Here is an 18,704-nt window from a genome sequence, read left to right as displayed (position 1 = left end):
ACTACACAACTGGGTTCGATTCCAGCCTAGGGCAACTGTCTGTGTGGAGTCTGCACATTCTCTCTGTGGGTTACAGTTGCGCGCTTCATTTTCCTCCCACCGTACAAAGATTTGCAGGTGGATTGACCATGCTATATTGCTCACAGTGACCAGGGATGTGCAGGCTTTTTTAAAAAAATAAACATTGAATTCAAATTTCACCATTTGTCATGATGGGAATCAAGCCGATGTCCCCAGAACATTAGCGTAGGGATCTGGGTTGATAGCCCAGTGATGTAACCAATACACCACTGCCTCTCCATTACTCACTGAGCAAGTTTCTGGTTTGTTCTTTCTAAACTTGGAACATAGAACATAGAACAATACAGCGCAGAACAGGCCCTTCGGTCCTCAATGTTGCGCCGACCTGTGAACTATTCTCAGCTCGTCCCCTACACTATCCCATCATCATCCATGTGCTTATTCAATGTGACTGAGTTAACTGCATTGGCAGGTAGGGCATTCCATGCCCTTATCACTCTGAGTAGAGAACCGGCCTCTAACATCTGTCTTAAAGCTATCACCCCTCAATTTGTAGTTATGACCCCTAGTACAAGCTGACGTCATCATCCTAGGAAAAAGACTTTCACTGTAGGTAGTGTTCTTGTGATCCTATCAGATTAGCTCCCTAAACACATTTATAATGCACTGTGGTCAGAAAGGATCTACATCCAGACTCAGACTCAGTGGATTCTCAATGACAGTGACTAATTGTACTTGTGCTTTCTTTTACACTTTAATGAATAAAGTAACATCAAACTGGGATAAAAGGGTTAATAATCTGTGCTCCTTCCTGCCCTGAAAGATGGAGTAACGAAAGCAGGGAAAGGGCTGGAATAAAGCTTACTTGATAGGACCTAGCCAAGGTCCTTAATGAAGACCTTACTATTGCTGATACTGCTTGAACGGGCTTCTGACGCTGCACACTCTCTCAAATGAGCATTCAATTCTTCATCAGATCAGGTGTTGGAGATTTAATGAAGGAAACGTTTCCAATTAGTACCAGCACAGCAGTGAATGATATTGAATGACACACTGGAGGTTTCAGGCTGAGATCAAATGTGCAACATCCTGCAAACATGCAAGATCTTCCCTTTAAAGTTGGGATCAATGTTCTGAGCTCATTTATAACTAGGTACACCTTAGGTGACTGCATCACTGACATTGCCATGAGTTGACTATATAGAAACACTGTAGACAACCTATGATCCACCAGATCATTGAGCAGTGCCAACAGTCCAAGTGCCAGGTGCCTGTTCACTGCCCCAGCTACCATCAGGGCTGTTTAATGTGAGCTGCCTCTTGTAACCACCTTTGTTCAGCGCAAGCCCACACCACAAGACAGAGAAAGAAATGAAGATAATTATCCCACTGAAAGCAAGCAGTAAAACCTATCCAATTAACATTGTGTCGATGTGGCATCAGTTTTACAAATGAGAAAGTACCCAATCTCCTTAAATAGGTTAACCTCCTCCTCCCAATTAATACCGTGATAGAGACTCTTTATCTGTGAAGAAGTGGATTACAACAAAAAATAAAGTACATTGGAAAATGCAGTTGGGAAGAAAAGGTTTAAACACTGGATGCTATACTTTCTCACAAGTATTCAATATTCTTAAATGACTACAGCTGTTTGTGACAATTGACATTATTACAAGGTTTCTAACTGAATCTTGTGTTGGAAATCCCTGGTTTAATTGAAAACCACCTCCAATCCCATGAACAAGATGGATTTCTTTGTGTAACAATTCAATCAGTATCAGATTTCAGTAATAGCATCTTTCAGGATTTCAGTCCTTCAGATTTACTTAGGCTCACTGTCAAAGCTTAATCTCTCCAAAATGGGGCAGTTCATAGCTCTAATAATGCTGAAACAGATGATAAGTTCAAAGTATAGAACAAGTGGGCAGGTTTGTACTCGATAAACACAGCGAACATGTACTCTGCAGCTGGTCATAGTGCGAAAGTAGGATTAACAAGTGACTTAAGTGCAGCACATTTAACCCAAACAGCAGACAATAGGGATTCATAGTGAAAAGCAACTCCTTACTGATGGATTCAACTTGAGGGTTTAAAGAGATGAGAATTGTGGGTTGCTGCATTTTGTATGGGAGAGATTCAGTGCTGCAAACAATGTGGCTCTCATTTTCCAAGATGATGATAGAACTAACTTACTAATCTTGCAACACCACCCAGTGGAATCGGTTACCAGTCTAGTGAGTAGACTGACCTACGACATTAGCATTTTATGGTAAGCAGTCTATGATCATATTATAGCAAAATGGTCACAGCCATTTACCAATGGAACTACTCAACACGATAACCAAGTTTTACCTAACCACCTGATACTTTGCATTTTGTGGGAACATAGAAGCAGAAGTAGGCCACTCAGCCCCTTGAACCTGCTCACCACTCAATAAAATCATAGCTGATCTGATTTTGGCATTAACCCAATTGCCCACATCTCTCTCTACTCACTCAACCAAAAACCTGTCTACCTCAACCTTGTATATATTTCATGATGCAAGCTCTACTGCTCATTATGGGAGAGGATTCCAGATATCAGTGACCCTCTTCAAGAAGAAATTCTTCCATTCCTTCATCTTAAGTGGGAGGCCCTTTCTTTTGAAATGATGCCCTTTAGTTCTCCACTTCCCCACACGTGGAAACATCCTCTCAGCCAGCAACATGTCAACCTTGCTTAGAATCCTTCAGTTTTCAATGATGAAGACATTACAAATCAATTTCATTTCTTTTGGATCCAAATTGGTGGGCACTGAATGAAGGTTGTGTCTCCTTAATTACATTATCTCCTTGGAAGGTGTGTCTTAACCTTGAACTTCTGACCCAGAGTCTAGGACACTACCACAAGACCCCTCACCCATTCATATTTCCTTAGAATAGGCACAAGTTCGATTGCACATTTCAAAATTGTCCCTGATGCAAGTTGAGGGATTCCATTTCAAAATTAGTCACATTGACCAGGGCACATTTGGATAATGGAGTTGTTTTCAATTATAGCAAGTCCTCGCGAAAGTTATGGAAAATTGTAACTTGAACTAAAATGATTTTAAGTGAATCATAGGTTCTCATAAGAAATAATGATAAGGTTAGAGTTAGGTTCCTTCAGACATTTTTTTGTCAGTAAGAAAATAAGTGTCCCATACATGTCCAGCACTCTGCAATCCTGGCTGAAATAACTTGCAACATAAGATATACAATACTAATACAATATAGTATTTCCCACACACAATGTTTTAGAAAGTATTTTAAAAACTGCATCTGTCTGTGCTTTTAGACTGACCAGGCTCCATTGAGTCACAGTTAGTCAGAGTACATCGGACTGCATCGACCAACTTCTGCCACTAGATGAGGCACTTCTGCATGAGTTCAGAATGGCATGGGAGGGGCATCAATGGGGAGAAGCCTAAAGAAAGGACAGAGGGCAGAAGCATTGGCGAGACAAGGGCAGAATGAGGCAAGGCCGGTTGCGGGGAAATACTGGAGGCAAAGTCAGAGGGAGGCAATGCCTGAGAGAACCAAAGCCAGGGGATTGGAAGCAAGGCAGGGAAAAGCAGCTTCAAGGTTGGGGGGGGGGGGTAGGGAGAAGGTAGAGTAGTAGAAGGGTGAGGGGTCTTGTGGTAGTGTCCCAGACTCTGGGTCAGAAGTTCAAAGGTCAAGTCGCACTTTCCCTGGGCGTAATGTAGTTAAGACCACACAACCTTTGCACAATGCCCACCAATTTGGGTCCATAGCAAATGGAATAGGGTTGTGGCAAACTAGAAATGCCAATGTAATTTGAGGGAAAAAGCATTAGAGGTAAAACAGCTTTAAAATGAAATAATGCTAAGTGGGTGACTTAAATTGAGGATTTATAATAAACCAGGTCTTTTTAGCCCAAGAAGTCTTAATATGGTATAAATGTTCTGAAAATCCCATCGTAACACTTCATCAAGAAGTTCTAAAAGCTATGTTAAGAACTGATGAGAAGCTGAGGAGATTATTTTTAAAATAAAGTTTTTTTGCTCAAAATTATTTCCTCTATGCAAGTTCAATGTCAGTTATTTATTGCTTCGACATACACTCTTTACTGTAAGTCTTTTTAGTCATAATAACTGAGAAAAATATTGATCTAATTATAGAGACTGGGTATTTTTTAGCTTGTGTCTTAACCTAATGTGGTATTAAGATTTATTTGTGTTTTCAGCAAGAGAAAAGGGTACCTTCTGCTGCTTCCGTTCATTGTATCAGGGAGTTTTAGCCAGTTATAGAGTCATATAGCACGGAAACAGACACTTCAGTCCAACCAGTCAATGCCAACCATAATTCCAAACTAAATTAGTCCCATCTGACTGCTCCTGACCCATATCCCTCCAACATTTCTTAGTCATGCATTTACCTAAATGTCTTTTAAATGTTGTAACCATACCTGCATCCACTACTCTGGCAGTTTATTCCACATATGAGCACTCCCTATAGAAATAAGTAGCCTCTCATATCCTTTTTAAATCTTTCTCCTCTCATCTTAATATATGTCCCTTAGTTTTGAACTCCCCCAACCTAGGGAACAAACCTTTGTCATTCACCTTTTCTATGCCCCTTATGATTTTATAAACCTCAATAAGGTCACCCCTGAACCTCTTACACTCCAGTGAAAATAGTCCCAGCCTATTTCTATATATCAAACCCTCCATTTTTTCTCAGCCTCCAAATCTTTTCTGAACCCTCTCCAGTTTAGAAATATCCTTCCTCTAACAGATTGATCAGAACTGCACACAGTACTCCACAAGAGATCTAGGAGGAAGTGAGGACTGCAGATGCTGGAGATCAGAGTTGAGAGTGTGGTGCTGGAAAAGCACAGCAGGTCAGGCAGCATCCAAGGTGCAGGAGGATCGACGTTTCAGGCATAAGCCCCTCATCAGGATGAAGCTCTTATGCCCGAAATGTTGATTCTCCTGCTCCTCGGATGCTGCCTGACCTGCTGTGCTTTTCCAGCACCACCCTCTCAACTCTAGGAGAGACCTCACCAACATCATATACAACCTTAACATGACATCCCAACTCGTTGCACAATTGAGGAATCAGGATTTTTTTTAAAAGCTTGTTTGCAGGACAACGGCATCACTGTCAAAGCCAACATTTTTGACCAACTCTAAATGTCGTCATGAAGCTGAGCTAGTTGTGGAAAATGCTGCAGTCCATGAGATGGAGTTACACCCACAATACTGATAGGGAAGAAGTTCCAGGGTTTTGACCCAACAATGAAGGGACAGTGATATAGTCCTGAGTCACGATGGTGTGTGTCTTGGAGAGGAACTTACAAGGGATGGTGGAGGTGAGGGGTAGTTTTAGACACTGAAGGTGGGAGTAGGAGATGGAGAGGAGAATAGGTCAACAGGATCTGAAGAACTAGTGAGTTGGTAAAGTCTTGGGAAATGCTGAGTGAACTGTTTTACTCCCCTGACCTCCTTCTGCCTGTAGTAGGTTTGAATTTCTGGGTTTGAAAATGAATTGTCTAACTGGTTGATGGTGACTGCATGAACAGCATGCTGTTATAATAATCAGACAATGATATCACAGAAAAATACAGCTCCCAAGTCCAGCACATATGAGATAACCGAATTGCTCTTTGACGCTTTTCCAATAAGCTCCACTCTCTGCTTTTCCCTGCAAAGTTCTTTTCAAATATTTCTCCCACTCTTGTTTTGACACTGAGTGTTGAATCCGCTTCCACTGGTCACTTAAGCGCTACGATCCAGCTCACAGCATGAAAGGTTTGTCCCTTCACCTCATCTCTGGTTCTTTATATTAAAACGTTCTTTATATCATACGGTCACCAACCCTGATTCCAGTCAAAATAATTCTCCTGATTTACCTGCTCCAAATCCCTCATCATACTGTACATCACTCCAAAAACTCCTGAATCAGTGACTGTTCTAAAGACAGGTATGGGGGACACTGACATATTTAACACAGACAGCTATCTCGTGCTAAATTATACAAGCATGTTTAAACTTGGATAACCTATTCAGGAGAGTGATGGCTGCAGGTAAACAGTGGTGCCATCCATTAGCAGGGCAGTGTAACAGTGTAGAGCAGTTCCCTTTTACAGACTTTTTTTTACCCATTTTGACATTACGCACCATATTACTTATTCATGTACAGAATATGAATCATGAAAGTACTTACAGTGTATTCTAGTTGCACAGAATGGAACAGAGGCAACGAACAGGGAGAGAAGAGGGAAAAAAAGGAACAATAAATAATTAAAATTATCTCAAGGTGACGTCAGATCCAAAAGTTACCCAAGGAGGCAATTTCAATCAACATGTCTAATATATAAGCTGATTTGAAAATGCTTGAACAAGTAGGTTTAAGTGAGTTCACCCTGCGCCTAAAGGACTTTGCAGTCTTTTACGAATCGAGAACAAAGAGTGGTTGCCTAGTAGCAAGGTCCTGAGAAAGAACAGCATCACATTTTCCAGTTTTGATTCAGCGTGGAACTGTACCTCACACTTCAGTGTCGACTATAGTACAAGCTAAAAAGGAAAACAAACCCGCGACTCAAAATAAAGTCTGCTAATCAAATTTCGTGGCATTTAGCTTGCGAGAAATGCTTGAGAATTTGATATCGTTCCAAGCATGATCCCTGATCAGCACAAAGGAGGTGTGTTCCTTTCAATCAATCATCAGCAGAATTAAAATCTGGTAGCCCCACAAAGACTACACTGAAAGAGTGGCACAGTGGCTCAGTGGTTAGCACTGCTACCTCACAGCACCAGGGTCCCAGGTTCAATTCCAGCCTTGGGTGATTGTCTGTGTGGAGTTCTCCCCATGTCTGTGTGGGTTTCCTCCAGGTACCCTGTTTTCCTCCCACAGTCCAAAGATGTGCAGGTCAGGTGAATTGGCCATGCTAAATCGTCCATAGTTGTTAGGTGCTTTAGTCAGAGTGGGGTGGGTTACTCTTCAGATGGTCGGTGTGGACTTGTTGGGCTGAATGGCCTGTCCCCACACTGTAGGGAATCTAATCTAATCAGAACTTTCAACGCTCATATGATAAGGTCCCCAAGGCAGTTGGATATGGTGCTCCTTAGGGGAGGTGATGACCAATAGTATTGTCATTGGACTAGCAAACCAGAGACTTGGTTAATGCTCCAGGGAAAAAGACAGAATTCTGGAGAAACTCAGCAGGTCTGGCAGCATCAACAGACAGAGAAACAGAGCTAACGTTTTGAATCCACAGGCTGGGGAAGGTGTTCTGAAGAGGAGCCATTCTCGACTCAAGATATTGATGGCATTGCTTTCTTTGTGGAAGCTGCCAGACCTGCTGATTTTCTCCAGCATTGTGAGTTTGCTGCAAGTTTCCTGCATCTGCAGTATTTTGCTTTGATTCTGATGCCCTGGGGTCCTGGGTTTGAATCCTGCTACGACAGGTGGTGGAGTGTACCTTCATTAAGAGTCTGGAATTAAAAGTCTGATGATGACCACTGTCAGTTGTTGTAAAAACCCATCTGGTTCATAAAGGGAAGGAAATCTGCTGTCCTTACTGAGGCTAGCCTACTCCTGACCTGCACAAGGATTGACTCTTATTACCTCTGGGCATTAAGGATGGGCAGTAAATGCTGGCCTAGTCCCACACCCCATGAATGATATGACATGTTGGTGTTACTATAATTATGCCCTTTTGGCAGCTTTAGTAAATTTGAAGGGAATGTGTTTCTTCACAATCCGGTTGCTAGGCGGAATCCTGATGAAGGGATTTTGCCCAAAATGTCGATTTTCCTGCTCCTTGGATGCTGCCTGACCTGCTGTGCTTTTCCAGCACCACTCTAATCTTGACTCTAACCTCCAGATCTGAAGTACTTACTTTCGCCAATACTGATGCAAATGCTAAAATCTGACCACTTGAAGCCATAGAAAGAGGCCATTCAGCCCTTTGTGCCTGTACCAGCCATTTATCATGGCAAATCAAAAAATTGCAGACGTGCCATGGTGCAGGAGGCGGCCATTTGGCCCATCATTTCTGCCCACATCAATCTGTCCCAAAACACCTTGCCCTCTTTGAGTTTGTTTTCCAGCTGAATGCAGTCTACCTCTTGTCCAAAGTAACTCATATCCAAAGGGCAGGCAGGAAGCAAAGGTATCCCAAAATGAACACTGGGGGAAAATGCAAATTATAAACATAATCAGAAAAGCTGTGCAGATGGGTATAGGTTTATGACAGGTGAAAGTGAGGACTGCAGATACTGGAGGTCAGAGTCAAGATTAGAGTGGTGCTGGAAAAGCACAGCAACTCAGGCAGCATCCGAGGATCAGGAAAATCAACGTTTCAGGCAAAAGCCCTTCATCAAGAATATAGGTTTATGATTCCTAGTGCTCTTGGAGGTAAATTGGTACATTTTCTAATGATTAATAATGATTTTGAATAGCCAGAGAAGTATTTGGAACGTCTTCTTACCTGTGATGGTATAAGGATAGTAGTTCCATGCCTTTTCTGTGATGTAAAATATTCGGGGTACCACAGCCCTTGCCCAGCCTGGGAGTTTGCTGTGAAGAAAGAGGAAAGTAAAAACAGTATTGTTAGTGTTAGAATCCCACACTGAGCATGAAGGGTGTGCAATAGCCAAGATAGGCTGAGCTGATTTATATTTTTGTGTTTTTGAATTAACAACCACAGACCTCAGAATCCCAAACAAGATGTAATACATCCCAAGTTATCAGACAGCACATTGTGTGCACCGCCTGAGCGCAGGTCCATAGCTCCTTGTCTTCTGATGATACATTCACCTGGCTTGTAATTTCCTCAAATGTGCCCTAATAAATTAGTCAAACATGATTTTCCTTTCAGAAAACCACACTGACTTTGCCTGATTGCATTCAGATTTTCTAAGTGCCCCACTTTAAGCTCCTTAATAATAGATTCCAGCATTTTCCCTATGCTAGGTGTTAGGCTAATGGATTTACAGTTTCCTGCTTGTGTCTAACTCCTTTATGGAAATCAGAAATAACATTTGTAATTTTCCAACCTGGTTGCACCCTTCCAGAATTTGGAAGATTAAAAACTGTTGCAACTATCTCAGCAGCTATTCTGACGAGACCACTACTGGAATAGTAAGAACCTGAACTTCCAGTTGCCTGTAAAAAGTGAAGTCTGCAGATGCTGGAGATCAGAGCTGAAAATGTGTTGCTGGTTAAAGCACAGCAGGTCAGGCAGCATCCAAGGAACAGGAAATTCGACGTTTCGGGCCAGAGCCTTCATTCCTGATGAAGGGCTCTGGCCCGAAACGTCAAATTTCCTGTTCCTTGGATGCTGCCTGATCTGCTGTACTTTAACCAGCAACACATTTTCAGCTTCCAGTTGCCTGCCCACTTTAACACACCACTCTGTTCCCTGGCCAACCTCTCTGTCTCAGGCTTGCTGCTGTGCTCCAGTGAAGCTCAGTGCAAGCTGGAAGAACCCACATTTCATTTTCTGTTTGGAGACCCTGCAGCTTTCTGGGCTCAATATCGAGTTCAATGACTTTAGGGCTTGAGTTTTCCTATGTCATTATCCCACTCCCCACACATCAGCCCTTGTTTTTTTCATGTTGTGTGTTTGCAGGTGTGAGACACAGCGAAAGACACAAGGTGTACAAATCTTTATTCAATTTTCACCACCAGGAAGGAAGAGAACACCTAAGTGGCCAGTGACAAGCAGTGCCCTTCACTTCAAAGCACAATACTGTGTGATCAAACAGTGAAGGGGAGGGCAGGGATTGAATCAAAATAGAGTTGGAGGGGGAAATAATGCACTCCACTCCCTGCCGCGCCCACCTCTTCCTGAACAACTCCAGGGTGTTGGTGGACACTGCGTGCTCCTTCTCCAAGGACACCCGGGCTCTAACGTAACCACGGAAGAGGGGCAGGCAGTCGACCCTAACGACCTCCTCCACGGCCCGCTACCTGGACCTGTTTATGGCCAGTTTGGTCAGGCCCAGGAGCAGATCCACGAGGAGGTCTTCAGACCTCCCTCCCTCCTCCGTACTGGGTGCCCGAAGATCAGGAGCGTGGGACTGAAGTGCAACCAAAAAGAGAGAAGGAGGTTACGTCAGATCTTGTTATCACAACCCATCGTTAGCCACTGACAGTCCCCATTAACATCCTAGCCAGATCGTTATTCATTGCTTTGTCTGCCCAACTGTTCTTCTCTCTCTTTGGGCTCTATTCCACCTATTGTTGACTCCTTCACCCCCCCCCACCCTACCTTCTACATATAAACTGACATTTTTCTAGCTACCATCAGTTCTGAGGAAGGGTCACTCAACCCAAAATGTTAATTCTGATTTCTCTCCAAAGATGCTGCCAGATCTGCTGAACTTTTACAGCAATTTCTGTTTTTGTTTCAGATTTACAGCATCTGCAGTTTTTGCTATATGCAGTTCTGATCATCACATTATATGGAAGGATATGATTGCAGAGGAGATCTACCAGGATGCTGCCTAGTCTGGAGAGTCTGAGCTAGGAAGTGAAGAAGGGTTACACTTACACCTCCTGATGCTGCCTGGCTTGCTGTGCTCTTCCAGCCTCCTGCCTGTCTACGTTGTTTCTCTTGAAGCAATGAAGGTTGAGACAGGACCTGATAGAGGTGTTTAAGATTATGAGGGGCATAGAAAGGGTTGATAGGAAGGTATCTATTAATTTCCATTAGTAGAGTGGTCAATAACCAGGAGAAACAGATTTAAAGAGAAATGTTTTTAATCCAGAGGGTGGTGGGAGTCTGGAACTCACTGCCTGAAAAGACGCTGAGTCAGAAATGTTCATAACGTTTAAGCAGCTTTTAAGTATTCACTTGCGTTCCCACAGCCTGCAGGACAATGGGCATAGAGCTGGAAACACAATCAGATCATGATTTATTAGTATGGCCAATATGGGCTGAATGGCCTCCCTCTGTGTTATAAGTATCCAGGAATCACTGTGCTATGCATCACCAGTTTCCTGTTTTCTATTAATTTCCTGGACCCGCTGGATGACTAATGCTCACTTTACTACTGCTTTCCTATGTAAATATATGTTAAAGAACCAGTTTTTTAAATTCTGATATGTCACTAATCTTTGGCGAATTGTCCTCATAATCTTTCATTTGGAGATAGTGAGGACTGCAGATGCTGGAGAGGTCAGAGACGATAAAGTGTGACACTGGAAAAAGCAAAGCAGGTCACTCTGCTGTGCTTTATCCAGAGCCACACTTTATCTTTCCCCTTCCTCGGTATTCACAGATAATGTGTGCTTCCCCAGAATGTATTTTTGTTGAATTTTATGAAACATCTCATTAAATGTTTGCCCTTTTATCTTTACTAACCTATCCCTTAACTTATTTTTACGCACTACTTTAGCCAGTTCTGTCTTTATATCCTCACTATTGCCACATTTAAGTGTAAAACATTAGTCTTAGATCCATTCTTCTCACCCTCAAACAGAAAGTATTAATGCCAGATTCCCTTTATATTTCTTCACTAGTCACTTCCCCAAATCTTCAATGTTAAGTATATATTTGATTTGATTTATTACTGTCATATGTACTTGGTACAGTGAAAAGTTTTGTTTTGCACGTAGTATGGGCAGATCATACCATACAAAGTGCATAAGGGGGATAGATAAATTTGTGAAAGTGAGATTTTATGGAACCTGGCCAAATGTAATATAATGAAGGAGAAGTGATTGCTTTCTCAAAAATGTAATCTAGTGCAAAACGCTTATACATTAATGATCTGGATGAAGGAACTGAGGGCATTCTGGCTAAGTTTGCAGATAATTTAAAGATAGTTAAAAATCACACAACGCCAGGTTATAACACCGGCATCTCCAAATCATGATTAAAAAGATAGGTGGAGGGACGTAGCACTGAGGAGGCAGGGAGGATGCACAAAGATTTAGATAGGTTAGGAGAGTGGGCAAACAAGTGGCAGATGAAATACAATGTGGGAAAGTGTGAGGTCATGCGCTTTGGTAGGAAGAATAGAGACACGGATTATTTTCAAATAGGGGAGAAAATTCAGAAATCTGAAGTGCAAAGGGACTTGGGAGTCCTAGTTCAGGTTTCTCTTAAAGTAAACTTGCAGATTGAGTCAGTAGTTAGGAAGGCAAATGCAATGTTGTCATTCATCTTGAGAGGATTAGAACATAAAAGCACGGATTTACTTCTGAGGCTTTATAGGCTCTAATCAGAACATATTTAGAGCATTGTGAGCAATTTTGAGCCCCATATCTCAGGAAAGATGTATTGGCCCTGGAGTGGGTCTAGAAGAGAATCATGAGAGTGATTCTAGGAATGAAAGGCTTAACCTATGAGGAATGTTTGAGGACTCTGGGACTATACTTGATGGACTTCAGAAAGATGAGGGAGGTTCTGATTGAAACCTACAGAATAATGAATGGCCTGGACAGAGTGGATGTTGGGAAAATGTTTCCATTGGCAGAAGAGAAGAGACCAGAGGACACAACCCAAGAGTAAAGGGAAGACCCTTTTGAAATGGAGATAAGGAGAAATGTTTTAGCCAGAGAATGGCGAATTTGAGGCATTCATTGCCAAAGAAGGCTGTGGAGGCCAGGTCATTGAGTATATTTAAAGAGATAGTTAAGTTCTTGATTGCGAAGGGAATCAAAGGTTACGGGGTGATTGAATAGCGCAGTAGACTCAATGAGCTGAATGGCCTAACTTCTGCCCCTATGTTTAATGGTCTTATGGTCTAACAAAGTAAGGAATACGATGTTATGGCTGCAGAGAAGGTGCACAAAGAACGAGACCAAAATTAAATTTCTTAAAACTGTTGGTATGTGTGATTAAAGCTTTTGTACCTTCTGCCCAATGGAAGAGGTTGGAAGAGATTCTAACTGGGTAAGAGGGGACTTTGGTGACATTGGCTGCCATCCAGAGGCAGCAAGTATAGATGGGGTCAGTGGATGGAAGGTTGGCTTGCGTGGTGAAATGGGTTGTATTTAAAACTGTCTGCTTCTAGGCAGGGCAGTTGCCATACCAAGCAGTGATTCATCCAGCTTGTAAACACTATTTTTAGCTTTTAGGGAACAGTAAGTATGTTTGAACTGCATCAGGAAGCCATACTCAAAACCAATAAGCACCGAAACTTGAACACTGAGCTTCTGACCAAAAGAAGAGATGCTGACATTGCACCAAGAAATTGGGTCTCGTTTCAGATAATAACAGTGACAATGGCTCCACAGTGATGGCAAATTGATTGGTTTCCTTAAAAAACCCTCTTGTTGCTGAGTTCCTGACCACAACAATCTCACTGTGAAGATGTGTTGAGATAGGTCTGCCCTATCCAGAACAAGGGGTCACAGTCTAAGGATATGGTATAGGCCATTTAGGACCTGAGATGAGGCGAAAGGCCCTCACCCAGAGCCTGTGGAATTCTCTGCCACAGAAAGCAGTTGAGGCCAAAGTATTGTTTTCAAGAAGGAGTTAGAAATTGTAATAAAATCATACAGTGTAGTCAAAGAGACAGACAGGACGAAAACAGATCCTTAGTGTTAAAGCAATCAAAAAGTTTGGGGAGAAAGTGGGAGAGAGTACAGAGTTGGATGAACAGCCATGATTACGTTAAATGGCGGAGCGGGCTCGAAGGGCTGAATGGCCTACTCCTGCTGCTAGTTTCCAGGTTTCTATGAGAAGGTGAGTGAATACTCTCTGGCTCTGACAAGGTAATCGTCAAAAACATAGTGGTACTGACGGAGGCTTTGAAGAGGATCTCCTGACCAGCTATCCTCAGTTGCAACTTTAATTGGGAGACCAAGAAAATAATGACAGCAAATGAAAAGCAAACAGACACTTAAACCAATTAGCGGCAGGCCCTGTCAAGAAGAACAAACGTGATTTCTGACATTTGGCTTTCAGATTATGGAAATACAGCCACAAGGAAGTATAGGAATAACAAAGGCAATTCTATACAATGCTGCTTTCACAGATAATAAGCAAGGGACTCAGTCAAAGCATTTACCAAACAGTGACAAAATGGGACTGTGTGTATTCAGTTGGCTGCCTTTTGACAGACATTTCATAATCAATTATGTGGTGTATTCTGCAAGAATCAACTTCACTGAAAAGGCATAATTCAATGTTCCAGGCACGCAGAGTTATAAAATGTGGTTACATAAACTTTCAAGACTGCAACTGACAGCAATCCAGTTTCTGATACAAAGTCACAATCTCTATATAGCAAACAGTACTGCATTCCACCCCATTGTACAGCCTCAAACACAGGAAAAAGATATCTCCCCGTTACTCCTGTTATAGAGTCATTGGGTATTACAGCATGTAAACAGACCCTTCCGTCCAACCAGTCCTTACCGAACATAACCCCAAACTAAACTGCTTGCTGCTGACTCATATCCTTCCAAACCTTTTCCTGTTCATCTACTTATCCAAATGTCTTTTAAATGTTGTATCTGTGCTTGCATCCGCCACTTCCTCTGGAAGGTCATCCCACATGCGTAAAAAAAAAATTGCCCGCATGTCTTTTTAAAATGTCCCTCCTCTCACCTTAAAAATATAACCCTTAGTCTTGAAATCCTCCACCCTAGGGAGAAGATGCTGACCATTAACCCTATCTTACCCTTTATGATTTTCTAAACTGCTCAACCTCCTATGCTCCAGTGAAAAAAGACCCAGTATATGCAGTCTCTCCTTGTATCTCAAACCTTCCACACCCAGCAACATCCTAGTAAATCTTTTCTGAACCCAATCAGCTTAATAATATCCTCCCTTTAACAGGATGACCAGAACTGTGTTGTGTAGGGCATTACCCATTTTCCTCCCTTTCAGTCTGGAGACACGGTTCCCCAGCTATTTCGCTCATCAAGATGAAAATTCTACTTATGGTCATCTGCCAAGGTGGCTAACAGGAGACTTTATCTTTCTTTCTTTCTTGTGAGCCTTTCCCTGACATTTAATGCTCAGAAAATGGAAGATTTGAAATCATGCAAGCCACTGTTACAGCACGAGGTATAGTGTAGATGTAGAAAGAATATTTCCCCTTGTGGGAGACCAGCCCCAGAGAGCATCATCTCAGAATAAGGAGTCACACACCTGAAACAGAGATAAGGAGGATTTTCTCAGAGGCTAGTGAATCAATGAAACTCTTTACTGCAGAGGTCTACAGAGACTGTGTAGTGAGACAGATTTTTAATCATTAAGAGAATCAAAAGTTACAGGGAAAAGGCTGGGAAATAGAGTTGAGGATTATCCGCTGCAAATGTGTTGCTGGTCAAAGCACAGCAGGCCAGGCAGCATCTCAGGAATAGAGAATTCGACGTTTCGAGCATTCCTGAGATGCTGCCTGGCCTGCTGTGCTTTGACCAGCAACACATTTGCAGCTGTGATCTCCAGCATCTGCAGACCTCATTTTTTACTTGAGGATTATCCGATCAGCCATGATCTCATCAAAAGGTGAGGCAGACTCGTTGGGCTGAATGGTCTCCTTCTGCCCTTTCTGGTTCCTGAAGAAGGGCTTATGCCCGAAATGTCGATTCTCCCGCTCCTTGGATACTGCCTGACCTGCTGCGCTTTTCCAGCAACACATTTTTCAGTTCTGCCCTTATGTCTTATGGTCTTAAAATAGATAGTGCCATTTCACAGTCCCTTAAATACTACTGAGTCATTTCTCTTCTCAACAGATTAAACCTTATTTTTGTTTGGTCTTTCTCGGTATGAGGGCAACAAGCCACTCCACCCTCCTCTTTGACCTATCAACTCCATCCCCACCTCATTCACCTATTGTACTCTTTGCTATATTCCCTCACCCTCCTCTCTGACCTATCATCCTCCATCCCCACCCCCATTCACCGATTGTAATCTATGCTACTTTCTACCCACCCCACCCCAATCTCATTTATCTCTCCACTCTGCAGGCACCCAGCATCTATTCCTGATGAAGGGCTTTTGCCTGAAACATCGATTTTACTGCTCCTCAGATGCTGCCTGACCTGTTGTGCTTTTCCAGCACCACTTTAATCTAGACTCTGGTTTCCAGCATCTGCATCCAGCATTTAATCACTAGTTATTGCCCATCACTAATTGCCCAGAGGGCAGTTAACATTGCTGTGGGTCTGGAGTCACAGGTAGGCCAGATCAGGTAAGGCAGTTTCCTTGGTTAAAAACAATGACTGCAGATGCTGGAAACCAGATTCTGGATTAGAGTGGTGCTGGAAAAGCACAGCAGTTCAGGCAGCATTTGAGGAGCAGGAAAAGCAACGTTTCGGGCAAAAACCCTTCATCAGGAATACAGGCCGAGAGCCTGAAGGGTGGAAGTCAGTTTCCTTCTCTGAATGACATTAGTAAACCAGATGGATTTTCTGACAATCAGCAACAGATTCATGGTCATCATTAGATTCTTACAACCAGATTTTTTTAAAATCAAATTTAAATTTCACCATCTGCTGTGGTGGGATTTGAACATGGGTTCCTAGAACATTACCTTGTTGTTTGGGTAAACAGTATATCAATAACACCATTAGGCCATTGCCTTTCTGCATTGTATCTACCAAAGGCTTCAAACAAAGATCCTGCACTCATACAGTGCCTGTCAAAACTTCAAGATGTCCCATCAGCAGCATCAAGATAATCTGTGCTAGTAGTGTTGATTGAGGTATATCACAAAGCTGGTAAGTGCTCCTTTGCTCGTCTTCAATATGGTACGATGACATCTTTAACATCCATCTGGGAGGATAGACAGAGCCTCAGTTTAACTTCTCATCTTGAAGGAGGAACCCCCTGAGAGTGTAGCAACACCCTCAGTTATAGGAAGCCCAATATTGTACTCTCTGAAATAGGACTTGAACACTCGACCTTCTAACTCAGGACTCACCACTGCTAGCAATACTACCTGACCATCCTCCACATACCACTGGTAATTATGTTTTCAAGGACAGCAAAGGAGAGTCATTGCAAGTTTAAACCATGCCAAACATGCGTTGGTTGCTACTGGCTTCTTCAATGGCTGGAATTGCATACAATTAATATACAAGCAATCTGTGAATAAAATGTTCTATATAGTTGCATTTATTCTGCGGGTCAACTCCAGCAAGTTGGCTGGAACAAATGGAGGTCATAGTCCTGACAACATTTACTAGTTAATGTTTATTAATTCTCCATCCTGACTTGGGACGTTTTCATTCAATAACATTCTGTGAATAAAAGTAAATATTCTGTGGTTCTTTGTTGTTCAGCTCTGGACGGTCTTGTGAATTCCACATGATGTATTGGCACAGTAGTCTTGACTCTAGTTTAGCACATAGTGACGTCTGACCCCAAAGTGCTAAAATACGGCCCAATAACACATGCAGGACCAGAGCATCATGTCAAATTGCTACCTAAACAATTCTGACAAAAATGGCGGCAGCAGGCAATCTATTAACATTGTGCAAAATATTGTCAATTCCCTGTACAAGGCTTCAAGGTAGCTTTGAATAATGTGGTTCCAGAAATAGCAGCCTCGGGTTTTAAATTGGAAAACGGCACTAGGGAAATGCGAGACAAAAATAATTGGATAATGGGCTTCAACACTTCTATATTTAGCTGCAGAGATTAATGTCTGCTTAATGAAGAAACCAATTGCACATGTCACCAATGAATGCTTATGCAATCCATCCCTTGCCATCCTTCACCTAGTAGATCTTCAAGACTTAATAAAAGGACAGACTGTTAAATAGAGAGGTCTGTGCTTTAAGGTTTTTGAGAAGATTTATCTTTGAGAAGTCTGTGCTTCTTTAGAGTGAAAGAAAACCAGAGTGCAACATTATTAATTATTAAATTCACACTAAAGAATAGAAAGACCTGCTCAGATTTGATCCAGGGAGTTATTAAATATGTTTCACCTCACAGTAATGGATGGCTGTGATTCTTTCATCAGAAATGGACTGGTGTCAACAAATCAATTCTGTGAGAACTGTAATAGATTGATAACATACCAACATTCACTGAAACAAAGCGCTTGCATTTCAAAGTGTGTAAACAACATCTCGGTAAAGCTTAATAACCAATTTGAACTTCATAATGCGCTAAAGTATTTCAGAATGTTAATGTCTGCCCAGTTAAAGATGCAGAAGATTAAAAAGGATACTCTTCTCCCCAAGTGGGAATGTTGCCAATTCAGGCTGAATATGCACCTTCACATTACCCACTGCCTCCAAATGCTCTGCACCCACCCCCCCAAACAGCCACCACCGGCAATCCAACATAGTCATCCTCAAATAACACTGCCATCTCAGAAGATGATTGGACCTTTCATGAATCAAGAATCATTCCATCACTTTCACACCACATTTTCCACGACTAATGTATTTCATAAATCACAGAATCCCTGCAGTGTGGCAGCAGGCCATTCAGTCCACACCGTCCCAACCCAGACACATCCTCTTACCTTTTACCCCTGTAACCATGCACTTCCCATGGCCAGTCCATCTTGCTGACATCCCTGGGCACCACAACGGGCAATTTAGCCAATCCACTTAACCTGCATATCTTTGGACTGTGGAGGGAACTGGAGCATCCAGAGGAAACTCATACAGACATGAGGAGAATGTGCAAACTCCTCACAGTCATCCGAGGGTGGGATTGAACCCAGGGTGTAGAGAGGTCTAACTACTGAGCCACTGTGCAGCCCCAATTTCTA

General features: G+C 42.4%; 1 protein-coding gene across 1 annotated transcript in view; it reads right to left on the bottom strand.

The window, feature by feature from the left end:
* The window catches only part of LOC132825352 (cytoplasmic phosphatidylinositol transfer protein 1-like), a 208,708-nt gene that overhangs the window by 78,017 nt on the left and 111,987 nt on the right, over nt 1–18,704 (bottom strand). Inside the window, exons 4-5 of the mRNA XM_060840514.1 lie at nt 8,498–8,586; nt 6,229–6,236 (exon numbers count right to left, since the gene is read on the bottom strand). Of these exons, the coding sequence (XP_060696497.1) occupies nt 6,229–6,236; nt 8,498–8,586 (97 nt within the window). The remainder of the gene's footprint in view (nt 1–6,228; nt 6,237–8,497; nt 8,587–18,704) is intronic.

The sequence above is a fragment of the Hemiscyllium ocellatum genome, chromosome 20, assembly GCF_020745735.1.
Source record: "Hemiscyllium ocellatum isolate sHemOce1 chromosome 20, sHemOce1.pat.X.cur, whole genome shotgun sequence".
NCBI classification, from domain to species: Eukaryota; Metazoa; Chordata; class Chondrichthyes; order Orectolobiformes; family Hemiscylliidae; genus Hemiscyllium; species Hemiscyllium ocellatum.
Note: the sequence above shows the minus strand (reverse complement) of the source record. Positions and strands in the feature narration are given on the sequence as shown.